Source organism: Neoarius graeffei, chromosome 28 (assembly GCF_027579695.1).
Source record: "Neoarius graeffei isolate fNeoGra1 chromosome 28, fNeoGra1.pri, whole genome shotgun sequence".
Taxonomy (NCBI): domain Eukaryota; kingdom Metazoa; phylum Chordata; class Actinopteri; order Siluriformes; family Ariidae; genus Neoarius; species Neoarius graeffei.
This window is the reverse complement of record NC_083596.1, coordinates 40,420,567-40,433,743: the sequence shown is the minus strand read 5'-3', so window position 1 is coordinate 40,433,743 and position 13,177 is coordinate 40,420,567. Positions and strand designations below refer to the sequence as shown.

The 13,177-nt window shown below is 43.4% G+C and overlaps 1 protein-coding gene across 2 annotated transcripts in view; it reads left to right on the top strand.

The window, feature by feature from the left end:
* Positions 1-13,177, top strand: part of tmem248 (transmembrane protein 248) — a 46,701-nt gene that overhangs the window by 29,402 nt on the left and 4,122 nt on the right. For both annotated transcript variants that reach the window (XM_060912788.1, XM_060912787.1), the window contains exons 3-6: positions 782-1,067; positions 3,419-3,569; positions 7,850-8,033; positions 9,375-9,518. In XM_060912788.1, coding sequence (XP_060768771.1) covers positions 782-1,067; positions 3,419-3,569; positions 7,850-8,033; positions 9,375-9,518 — 765 coding nt within the window. The remainder of the gene's footprint in view (positions 1-781; positions 1,068-3,418; positions 3,570-7,849; positions 8,034-9,374; positions 9,519-13,177) is intronic.

Genomic DNA, 13,177 nt, shown 5'->3' with positions numbered 1-13,177 from the left:
GCCCTTATCCTGTGCAGGGTCGTGGGCAAGCTGGAGCCTATCCCAGCTGACTATGGGCGAGAGGCGGGGTACACCCTGGACAAGTCGCCAGGTCGTTACAGGGCTGATACATAGAGACAAACAACCATTCATGCTCGCATTCACACCTACGGTCAATTTGGAGCAACCAGTTAACCTAACCTGCATGTCTTTGGACTGTCGGGGAAACCGGAGCACCCGGAAAAGAACATGCAAACTCCACACAGAAAGGCCCCGTCGGCCACTGGGCTCGAACCCAGAACCTTCTTGCTGTGAGGCGACAGCGCCAACCGCTACACCACCTGTGTGTCAGTCGATCATGGTATATCCTGGATTTACCATGAACTAACGTCACAGCTTCAAGCTATACGGCCGACTCGAGTCCCAGCTGTGGCCCCGTGAGCATTTCTGTGTTTGTAGCTCTACGTATCATGATCATGCCTAGCGAGGCAGGCGGTAGCATGGTACATTGCACGTGCGCAAGTCAAAGGTCGCTCCGACGTAAACAGCAAACATGGCTGCCTCCAGTGAGTTTATGCAGAGATTCAATCTTGGCATTTTTTAGTTTGGAATTTTTTGATGAGGGGTATAAATCAAATATACCATACGCTAAGAGGCACCAGGAATTATGGGTTCTCTTCAGTGACTGGCATAGTACTATTCTTCGGTCACCTCAGAAAATCCATAATTTCAACCAGAGCCTCTCATTGCATGGTATTTGTGGTTCATATCAGATAACCACTGATTTGCGCACTCTCTTTAGGACTGGAACACGTTTCTACTCCGTTTTAACGAGTTAGACTTCTGCATCTCGGAGAACGAGACACTCAAGCACGGCCTGAACGAGTCGACGACGCCAGAGAGCACCGTGACGAGCAGCCAATCGCGCACCAGCACTCAAGCGCCATTATTGCTGGAAGACCCAGGCCCTATTAACATCTCGGTCACCATTACGCTCACCCTGGATCCTCTGAAACCATTCGGCGGTTACTCGCGCAACATCACCCACCTGTACTCCACTGTGATGGGCCATCAGGTTGGTCTGGCTGGTAAGTGTGTGCTGCGTTTTTCCACTGTGTTTTTTATTCTCTACTTCTGTTCTCGAAGCTTAATATGAAGCTGTCACTACGCCAAGGCTGTTTTTCTCGGGTCATGTTGTTCGAGAGAATGGAAATGTACCCAGACCTTGACGTTTTTTTTTTTTTTCTTTTATAAAACGCTGTCAACAAAAATCTGGCTCCGAAACTCTCCCACCCTGTACGTTGGCTGCGAGGTCCAGAGATGATCACGTTTCTAATAATCATGGCTATAAATAAGCAAATGATGTGTTGGAACTAGGTCTTGTTACTTTTTGTAGCTGCAATTAATAACCCATTACTCATGTGAAATCTCAAACTGGAGAATGCTTTTATTGTTTAAGCACTGTGGCCTTGTTAATGAGCGATAACAGACCTGTGTGTGTGTTGTTTGGAACAGAATAGCCTTCTTCCTGGAAGCATCAGTCCAGTTAATCAGACTGAGGCGCTGTTTACACATACCGGGGTATTTTTAAAAACGCATATTTTCTAAACTCCGTTTTCCAAAATAACTTCGTGCACACAGCTGCGTTTTTAAAAAAAATGACGTTTATATTGATCCGCATAAATACGCTGTTAAACTACGCCAGAGTGTGCGGGCAACTTTTTTGACGACATCGACAGAAGCGCGCATGTGAGTACACTCACCCTGTATGTATGGACGTACCAACTCTGCGAGTGACAGGAGTGAGGATCACGACATTCTGAAATTTTCCTGCCATTCCTCCGGGACGACAACGCCATTCTCGAAATTCTCCCACCAGATAGCAGTCCGTCCAGGTCGAACCCGAAATCGCCGACGCTGGCGGTGGTACGGTCGGGCTCTTTTGGTCACCAGAAGCGCCGCAATTGCTGCCCTCCGAGCCCTAATGCGTCTCTGCTGCTTAATGAGCTTTATTCTCAAAAGCAAACAGGCGAATATAGCTCTTAATAACAGAAATGCTGCGACTCTGAGTGTTTCCATGCTTGTCATATGTACAATGGTCGCTCTTTTGTGGCGCGAAGATTGCCTAAAACTCCGTTTTGGTCTCTTTACACACAAACGCAAAACGGAGTTTTCAAAAAATCTCCACTTTTGCCGGGGTTTTTAGAAAGAATCGTTTTCAAAGGAAAAAACTCCGTTTGTGTATAAACGAAAGGCACAAACGAAGGCAAAGGTCTGCGTTTTTAAAAATACCCGGGTATGTGTAAACGGCGCCTGAATCATGTCTGCATGTTGTTTTCTATTCTTCAGCCGAGCTCATAAAATAACCGTGGTGGATGGATAGATAGATAGTAGGGCTGTAACAATATGCAAATCGAAATCGCGATACGCAGAGCCACGATCCGTATCGCGATACAAGAAGGCAGAATCGCGGTACACCCTTTCAAACTTCTCCTCAGCCCAAAAACAGAGGCGCTTCCAAACTTCAATTTATGAATACTTTACTTTTTATTTAAATTACATTTTACACTTACTTAAATTACTTTTATTTTTTATATCTATTAGTAAGTCGTTTTTTCGCCGACCTGCGACAATCTTCTGCGAGTCACGCAACGTCCACACTCGCCACTGGCAGAGCATTCATTTCTTTTAAGCGGTCGCCGTTCTGGTTGCGACGCGGGGAGCGAATCTGTAAACAAGCAGCTCATTGGCTGGCTAGGTGTGCCACAAGCCAATCACAATCACTTGACCGGAAAGGCATGCAGTGTTGCCAGATTGGGCAGGTTTAGGTGCTTTTTGGCTGGTTTTGAACATATTTTGGGGTGGAAAACATTAGCAATATCTGGCAACACTGAAGGCATGTCTGCTTGGGCGGAAGCCTTCTGCGGCAGTTACATTTTGACACGCGAGCAATGTTTCACCATAAAAATTCCGTAATTTCCATCTGTTTTCCGCGATCACAGAAAATCATTGGCCCTATGAGAGTGAGACAGTGAGAGAGCCCCCCCCCAAAAAAATCTTAACGGATTTACACGATTTGGAAAAATGACTTTTTTAGAACCGAAAAAAACAGAGCTTCCGGCTCAACAGTATTATTTTGAGAAATAAAACAGTCTTTGGATATACATTTGTTCATTTTGCATACATATTACTCATTCTCTGCAGTGGTCTGAATTATTTGTTATTAAATAGTTAATGTAAGTAAGTAAATGTTAAGTCAAATTTACTACTTTAAAAACACATTTAAAAAAAAAATCGTGGGTGTATCGAATCGTGGGTCAAAAATCGCGATACGAATCGAATCGTGAGTTGGGTGTATCGTTACAGCCCTAATAGATAGAGATGTGCTGCATGTATGGAGCTTTTGACTGTATCTGTGTGCATGCATTTGTGGTCGTAGGCAGAGAAGCTCACGAAGAGATGAACATCACTTTCACTCTGCCTGCATCCTGGAACTCGGACGACTGCGTTCTGCACGGTCGTTGCGAGCAGGTGGTCTTTAGCACCTGCATGACCGTCACTGCAGCAAGTAACGTCTTCCCTGTTACAGTGTAAGTTCCTGTTCGAACTCGCCATGCTGCAAGTAAGCATCAGTGTAAACAGAGCTTTTATTTATCTTGTAATTTAGCATCATCGCCTTCAAATATTGACCCAGGTTTCCGTTGTTGATTCAGTGGAGTCGTGTTAGTCGGGTGTGCGTCAAATAGCCAAGGTTCTTTCATTGTGTCGGTCAGCGTCCACGTTTTAGTTAAGCAAAAGGACACGTTAGCCTTTGTGATGGTAAGGTGGGTCCTTGCAGTACAGTAGTGGCTAAAGTAGGCTAATAAGACTGAATATACAGCCGTGAAGGAAAATCCATTTACGTCTCAAAGTACGTTCATACCAAACGTGGCAAGAGCATTAAAATTCACTCCGGCTGCCCTGCTAACGACGCTGAAGAAGTTAGTAGATGAAATGGGCAGCTCGTTCGTTTTGAATGCTTCGTTTTGCAGACTTTATTTAAAAGGGCCGCAAAGCAAAAGCAACCGGTATCTTTGTGCCGACAAACCTCGTAAGGGTAGTTCTTCGGTAATGGACTTGCATTCACAACAAAATGTGGTAACTTTTTTTTTTTAAGTTGCAGTACTCAAGACAAGATAATGGTATTAAATAAAAATTTCACACCGTATGAGGTCTCTTTTGATCCTTAAAAAAAAGCATAGAAAAATTGGATATGTTTAACTCTGAAAGCAAAATCTTTTATGAGGAAAGAAAAGTCAGGAAAAAACTGAACTTTCATTTCCTAAAATTCAAACCAAGATTTCTCTAAAGTGATATTGCTATAATTAAAGTGGTAAAAAAAAAAAAAGTAATTTTTTTTTTTTTTTTTTAAATATGGTTTTCGGTACATTTCGCCTTGGATTCTATACTTTAGGCCATACCAATTTAATTAGTTGGTTCTCTGATTTTTTCAGGAAAAATATGAAGCGAGCAGACGAAATAAAATAAAAAAAATGCTCTGATGGTAAAATTAGCGGTGGAAATGGACCAAACAATACAGGCAAACCAGTAAACAGAATTTCAACACGCCTGTCAAAGATTTTACGCTTCTGTTTGCTGAATATCCTAACAATCACAAACACAGGCTTTGCAGGATTCCCTTCCACAAGTCTTTATCGAAAGTGAAAGGGGCGATTTGATTGGCTTTCGACGTCATGTGACCTTTTCTGTTGGCAGGAGTTTGATTTCGTTTTTTTTTTTTTTTTTTTCATTTTGCATTTTCTTCAAGCGGTGATTCCGAGAACCAACTAATTGAATTGGTGTGGCCTTAGGAAGATCACGGAGCTGACCGGTTAAAGCGATCTTAATCATTTCATAATTTTGGCCTCTCTGATGATGAATTGCCCATGAAATCTTTTAAATGTGAAGGTAAGAATTTGAATGATGAAGGAAAATAATGAACGTTTATGATGCGTGTTTGGAAAGGGGGGAGGGAGACTAACGACATGTACTAGCTCATTAAGTAGCTCATACTAGCTTCGCGCTCTGAAATCCTTGTTTTAAATGGCTTTGGTCAACAGCTCTCACGCCTTCTCTGGCTCAAATGCCGCTTTTCCACTACCAACGCGGCTGAGTCGAGCTGAATGGGGCTGTTGGAGTTGCATTTCGACTACAACCGCGCTGAACCGCGCTGGCTGGAAGTGGGTGGACACATTGGGTGGAGTTAGCGAAAGTGGGTGGACGTCACGTGATGTCGTTAGGCGGCGCAAACAGTGACCTCAGTGACCTTTTAAGCGGTAGTCTCACGACCCGGATAGTAAACAATAAACATGGAGGACATGGAGTCGTTAGTGTTGCTGGTCTTGGTGCTGTGGCTTGTTGTCACCGACAACGCGGACAGATACTGGCAAGAGCGTATAGATGAGGCGAGGCGCATAAGCCTTCAGAAATTCTCGTAATTCTTCTTCTTCCGGGTTTACGGTGTTTACAGATCCCAGCGTGCTCGCGGGGCGTGTGTGGGCATGTGAGGACACTCCTCCTCACCAATCAGTGCACAGGGGAGTGTCTCCTCATGCTCCTAGCCCCACTCGGCTCGGTTTGGCTCGCTTCAGCCCCACTCCAAAACCGTGCGAGTTTTGGGGGCTGAGCAGGGCTGAAGCGAGCTGAGTCGTGCTGCTCTGAGGTAGTTGAAACGCGAGCCGTGTCGGGCTGAAGTGAGCTGAAAAAGGGTAGTGGAAAAGGGCCAAAAGTCTCCTTTCACATCATTTTGAAGGGAGATTTCACTGCGCAAAGCTCCTCTCCACCCTTTTATATGTTTTTCAATTTAATTCAGAGGTTCTACAGGGTTTAAAACATGGATTTGGGCTGTAAAATCGCAGTTTTAAAATTTTTTTTTTCTGCTGCTCCCACTCTAACATCTAGAGTGGAGGAGCTCCTTATCACATCACTCAAGTTCTACCCGTTCATTTCAATGGCACGGAATTTTGCCGAAAAACGAGAATACCAAATGAATGACAAGGGGTAGTGCAACCATTTTAACCAGCACACCATTCCAGATCGGGCCCTACATTTCAGTGTTGGAACGGTGTCTCTATCTCGAAAGCCCTAGGAGCAGTAGTGGATCAAAAAAACGGGTGAAACGGAATAATAATAATAACTTAAGAAGAACAATAGTGTGCTTTTGCAAGCACACTAATAAACCACAGCTCTGTGAAAGTATTGCGTTCTAAGGATCAAACACATGATACGAGCTATATTCATGTTTATGCACCCACCACCATGCTTCAGTTTTGATGAGGATTCAATGCTATATCCTGACCCTATATTATATTATACACTAAGTAACTTTAAAAACGCACATTGATAAAACTTGCTGAATTCGTGCTGAGTTTATCTCAAGAAGAAAAGAAATATATATCAATGGAAAAATAACTTCGTTCCGCCCGAATAAGTTCCGAATCTGTGCTCAAATCAGAATTTAAGGGAGTTGTACTCAGTAACGTACAATATGACTCGGGTAGTCAATGACATGGACAGGCTTTAATTTTCAAACAAATTTTGCATACATTGTACACACACAATCTTGCCTATAAATACCCGGGGGAAATGATGGGAAAATTGTCATTATTGAAGATGCCACGCCTAAGCCAAAATCAACGTGAACAGGCCATCGGGATGTTGCGTGCCGGAAGTACACAGACAGAGGTCGCCCGGCACTTCGGTGTTCATCATTCGACCATTTCCCGTTTGAGTCAGCGTTACAGACAGACAGGGAGCACCAGGGATCGTCCACGCCCTGGTCAGCCTCGAGTCACGACGCCAGTTCAGGATCAGCACATCAGGCTAGCTCACCTCCGTGACAGATTCCTGACACCCTCAGTCACTGCTGCTGAGACCCCTGGACGACACAGACCCAGAATCTCCAGCATGACGGTCCGAACATGGACCAACTGTCACTTTGAATTTTTTTTATTGTGAATTAATTCTTGAGTTTGACAATAAATGTCCTTTATCGATGTTTCAAGATGTGTGTGCATTACATACAATATCATAAATTTCAAATATATGCATGGATCTAAAGTGATATCGTGTTGAATTCCATTGTGCGTTTTTAAAGTTACTTAGTATATTATATTATATGCTTGGATTTAAATTGAGTGTTTATTTATTTATTTATTTATTTATTTATTTTTTAATCCCCTTCTGGCCGAAAGGCCCGAAGGAGGATTATGTCGCGGCGATGTCCGTCCATCCATCCTGGGAAGGGTACTCGCCTTCTGAAATCAACTCCTGTCAGAATTTTTGGAGGAATTTCACAAAACTTGACAGGATTCTTTATGTCGGTAATATGCGTATTGGAATTTCGTTCAATTCAGTCGCATTTTACCAGAGTTATGGCCTTATAGCATAGATGTGCTGTAGTTGCCAGCAGGGGATATTGTGCTCTCGGAGCACTCTTGTTCTTTGTACCACACACCTGTGATTTTTAGCACTCTGGACCATTCATGTGGTTATGAAACTCAAAACTGATAGCAGTTTTATTTTTGGAAGAGCAGGTATTTCCTCCCTGATGAGCTCTCATGAACATGACTAAGTGTAAGAGATGCCTGCAGACTGTTCACTGTCCTGCTCATTGACGCTTTTATTTATATATCTCACATGCTTGGAAGCGTGCTCAGATTTTCACATTTCAGTAAATGCTTACGTCCTGGGTCGGTTAAGTATGAAAGTAGCCAGACTGAACTATACAAAGGAGTGTACGTACTGATACCGTTGTGCTTCCGCCACCATGCTTCACAGTTTCACGTTTTGGATTTCGAGTTTCCAACCAAACATCCTTTTTGTCCTCCAGGCAGCCACCTCACTGTATTCCAGAGACGTACAGCAACGCAACATCCTGGTACAAGATCTTCACCACAGCACGGGACTCGGACACCAAATACACCCAGGACTACAACCCTTTTTGGTGTTACAAAGGTGCCGTTGGGAAGGTGTACCACACTTTGAACCCTAAGCTCACCGTCATCGTACCAGAAGTGAGTCACGGTTTTCTCTTCCCTGCCTGCAAATGAGTGTTGGTACTGGTGTGTGGTTTGTTTGGTTTCTTTAAATAATTATTATTGCTTATACACTTTGCAGAGAAAGTAATTGCATAACCATGTAACAAGATTTCTTTAATGGCATGACGGACTTGAGCCAGCTTGTCTGACTATCTTGAAGGCCTTTCGATTTCATAAAATCGGTGAAATTTGGTTCCCTCTGAAATTCGATCATTGTGATTACATGCTTATTTCTGTAATATCTCACAAAATATCAGGCCATTCTGTAGCTGGGAAGTTATTTAATTTGCGCGGATTCCCGAGCAAATAATGTGCATGAAATCACTTGCTTTGTGCAGTCAAGCAGACAGAGGAAGTCCGTGTGTGCGCACATGCGCAGGTTTAGCTTTAACCGTGCACTGACGGTGCCATCATTCTGTCGCTAAACGAACAGCTGATCACACCGAGGTGCTCGCTGACCGCCGATATTTATTAGTTTGGTCCTGCGTTTCCTTTCCTTTGTATATAACATAACGTCTTTTCTTCTCGCTTTCCGTTACTGTAGTCGGTCTTTCACGTTTCGTTCGCACACTTGCGTCGTCTTTTTTTTTTTTTCCCCCCTCTTTTCAAATTTGTATCCCACAATGCCTTGCGCGAACGGGGAAAGCCTACCACATGATGCATGACGTAGTATTCTGTATGGCGAAGCAGGAAAAAAAATAGCAGCGAATTCAGGGCCATGTGGCTCCAAATTCATTAATTGTTCTCATCTCGTTATCTCTAGCCGCTTTATCCTGTTCTACAGGGTCGCAGGCAAGCTGGAGCCTATCCCAGCTGACTACGGGCGAAAGGCGGGGTACACCCTGGACAAGTCGCCAGGTCATCACAGGGCTGACACATAGACACAGACAACCATTCACACTCACATTCACACCTACGGTCAATTTAGAGTCACCAGTTAACCTAACCTGCATGTCTTTGGACTGTGGGGGAAACCGGAGCACCCGGAGGAAACCCACGGGGAGAACATGCAAACTCCGCACAGAAAGGCGGGGCTCGAACCCGGACCTTCTTGCTGTGAGGCGACAGCGCTAACCACTACACCACCGTGCCGCCGTAATTGTTCTATTACTAATAAAAACCTAATAAAATTGTAAGTCTGTGATTCGAGCTCAGTAGCTTTCGGTCCACTAAACAAAAACAACTGGACGTCGGGGAAAATTTCTTTTTATGACCCTACGCTTGAAAACTTCGAAAGGCAGTCTAGCTTTAACTGGCTTGAGTTTCTTCTCACAGTATTACGGAGCTTTTAAAAGACTCTTCTTTCTGCTTTTCCAGGACGATCGCTCCCTCATCAACCTGCACCTAATGCACACCAGTTACTTTCTGTTTGTGATGGTGATTACAATGTTCTGCTATGCAGTCATTAAGGGTAGACCTGGCAAAGTAAGACAGAACAACCCAGAATTCTGTCCAGAGAAGGTATGTCGTCTTTTTCTTAACTTTAAAAAAAATAAAAAAACAGATCCTTTAGAACATCAGATACCTGTCTGTAGGATATTTTGTTGGATTTAGCTGTTCAGTCGAGGGATGTTAACCGATGACCGTTTGACCGAATCAGCGTTAACCGGTTAATTTTTTTTTTGGTTGTCTGTTAAAAAAAAATCAATCGTTTTGGAGCGGAGGACTTGGAATTCCATGTTGTAAACGCTTGGGGCGTGCCATGCGGTGTAAGGACGACAGCTGACAAATCAGAAACACCCATTCAGTCATGTCCCGCCCCAGTTAAAGACAGCTGACAAATCAGAAACACCCATTCAGTCATGTCCCGCCCTCCCGCTGCCACTCTGCGAAAGTGTAGACACAGGCTTTTTAGCTTACAAATTACTAATCTGTTTTTTTTTTTTTTTTTTTTTTTTAAATTATTATTATTAGAAGGCACATGGAGTTTAGTCCTGCCTTGGCCAGTGCATTCTGGAAGTATGTTTCGGTCTGTAGCCAACAATGCATGTTATTGCAGATCATATCTCTCCACACAAACTAAAGGCGCAGATGCCGACTTTTTTTTTTTTTTTTGAATCGCGCAGATCCGTTTTTTTTTTGGAGGGGGCGTTGGAGTGTCTGAATGTAATTTCAAGGTGGATTCTGTATTAAAATTACTAAATAGGCGGGTGCCGTTGCAGTCCATGAGGCGTGGGGGGGGTGGGAGGAAGGCAGTGGATCGGGGGGCTGCGCGCATTTGCGCGGAAGCTGCGCACATTAAATTTTGCGCGGCTTCGGCGCGGGCATGCGCGGCTTTCTGATTTGCTGTTTTCTTCTTGTGCTTGTACTTCCTGTGTTTCGTGGACTGTGGCGGCACTTGCTTATATGCAGAATTTGCTTTGATGAAGTTGTGGTCAGACGCTCCAACGCCCTCCCTTGGGAAAGGAAGGTCGGATCCGCGCGATTCAGCCGTGGAGAGGGCAGCATCTGCCAAAAGGCGCGCCGTTTACATCCCTGTAATAATTCCAATTCTAGAATTTTAAACTCATAGGTTAACCGACTTTAACCGGCTAATGAGGCTCGGTGGTCGGTCAAGATTTTTTTTTTTTTTTTTTAAGTTTTCGCCATCCCTAGTTCAGTCTACAGGTATGAATGATACTGAATCTGGTTAGAAGGTCTTCATTTTCTAAAATGGTATCTCTGTGGTGTGACTAACTTTTTGATGCACGTTTTGTGTCAGCATTCTATGTGGGATTTATTTTTCTGAATGGAAGCAGCTTGGAAGGAACAGCGCTTCATGCCATATAAACTAAAGCTAATAATAAACTGATGTGTGGGTTGGTTTTTTTTTAAGTGTATAATTGTTGGAAAAGTTTGCGGTAAAGAGATGTTTCTGGAAGGAGTCTCCAGTATCGGTGCTTTTGCAGTAGTTAAAGGTAAAAGTATTGCTTTAGGTTTTCTTCCACTGGAAAATCTTCAGGAAGTTGTGGTTTCCTGGTAGCAAGTGATCAAAGGATAATTGTGCGTACGATCTACAGTTTTAACTGTAAAGCACTATAATTGTTGTGATATGTGAGAGAAATAAAACACTTTGGCTCATGATGTTATTGGATATTATTATATGGCACGAGCTACTTCTGGTAAAATCATGCGCTCTGATTGGTTCCTTGATGGGCAGAATTTTCCCGTAATGCCCGTGGGCGATTACGGACTTTCTTCCCAAGGCACTGGCTTTCAATGCTGCAAAAAACAAAATTACTTATTAACCTCGCTTGCGAGGGTTTTATGGGAAAATATCAGACCAAGGTCTTGACAGTACAGACCGAGCCCGGTCCGTCCTGTTAAAACCCCGGTCTGATATTGAGTGAGGTTAATAAGTAACTAATAATAATTTTTTGGGTGGTTAACAGTCATTCTGCTTCGTGATAGGCTGCACCCCCATCCTGTTGTTGACTAATTTCCTATAACGACACACCACTTAGTGTATGTAATGCTTTAAAGAGGTACAAAATATAATATATACGGTTGCTGATGTGTCAAAGTAACGTATTCTATCAAATTTATGTACTAGAAAACAACGAAATATCTTGGTAATTGTAAATATAATACTTTATACGCTAAACCGCACAAGAGTCGCCATTTTTAAAAGACCGTGACGTCAGCGCTACCCACTGCACTAGCGGAACTCTCCGAAATAGAGGAGATAAGCGTGTAATCATGGCGTCGGGCGCATCAAGTGAAAGCGACAGCTCTGTCGAATCATACGAAGAGATCCCGCAAGACACACTGCAAGCAGGCTATGGCTTAGAAGGGTACCAGTTTGAACCTAGGAGAGGTACTCTCGACTCCGGTGATGAGATAAGAAAAGGAAGCTCGGATGACGGCGAGGATGAGACTGATGCTGACCATGGGCATGGCGAGCGTAGGGCAGAGCGTCTGCGTGCAGGTGACACGGCGTGGTGCTCGTGCGGAAAATGTAACGTGGAGTTGCTCACGAGTCCAGCAGAATTTATTTGCTGCAATGAGATAGGCGCCACCCGTGGACTTGCGAAATCGTCGCAAGAGGCAGAAACGGGTATTTCACACGTGCTAGTCCCAACCTCAATGAGCCAACACAACTGGGCACATAGATACGTCATGAGTGTTACGCAGAGAAAACGAACGTGCATTCTGATTGGATAAAATTAATATCATTGCGGGCTGTTCAAACTGCGGAAATAGTTTGCTCGAGCTACTTTCAAAACACTAACTTTCCAACCTTGGAACAAAAAACTTTTGTAAGTCTTGAATAAGGTTCATCAATGTGTGTTGTTATATTTACTCTATATATTGCCCTCTGTTCCCCTTTAAAATGAATATCATTTTGAATGACCAAAAATTAATTAATAAAGCAGGGGTGGAATAAGATTGTTTCATTCTCAAGCACAAAACTGTCAATAAATCGTGGCGTCCGGATCCCGACAAAAGGCAGCCTTGCCTCAGGGCTAATCTTGCATGTCGTCACACATGGAACCCATGTTCATCTGATCCCGTGCTTGTTTACTCGCTGAAATTGGATATTGTTGTTGGAATCTTACAAAAATAGCAACGTGAAAGCGCTGCATTGTTTGGATATTTAAATCCATATACAACAGGATATTCAGTTCACGAATTTCTGAAAAATGATACTAATCTAAAGCGACAGTGGGTGAGGTTTGCGCATATGAAGCAGGCAGGTTTCATGTCGCCTGCTACTAATAAATCTGATTCATCAAGTGTTCACGACCACATGGGAATTACTGGAGCAAAAAAAAAAAAGAAAGAAACCCATTTATTTAATAAATGACATTTGGACAGTTCGTCGATTCCCCTATTATCACCCACTTCATATATTCTTTCAATAATTACACTGAATAAGCGTACGTTTTAAAGGTTATATTTCTGCATTTATTGAGGTACATGTATATATTTTTTGCAACGGCCAGCTTGGAATAAAAATCCACAAACCAATCTGTGTTTCCAGTTCTCTCTGGCTGGTGGTGCGCTATCGGCGGTGAGCGGGACTGTCGGGAACTGTCAGTTTCTCGTCTTGGGGGCTCGAAAAGAGAACCATTTACTCCGGAATATCCTTGATAATCATGTGCCCCTTCATCTGACATATATAAGAATCTCAATCACTA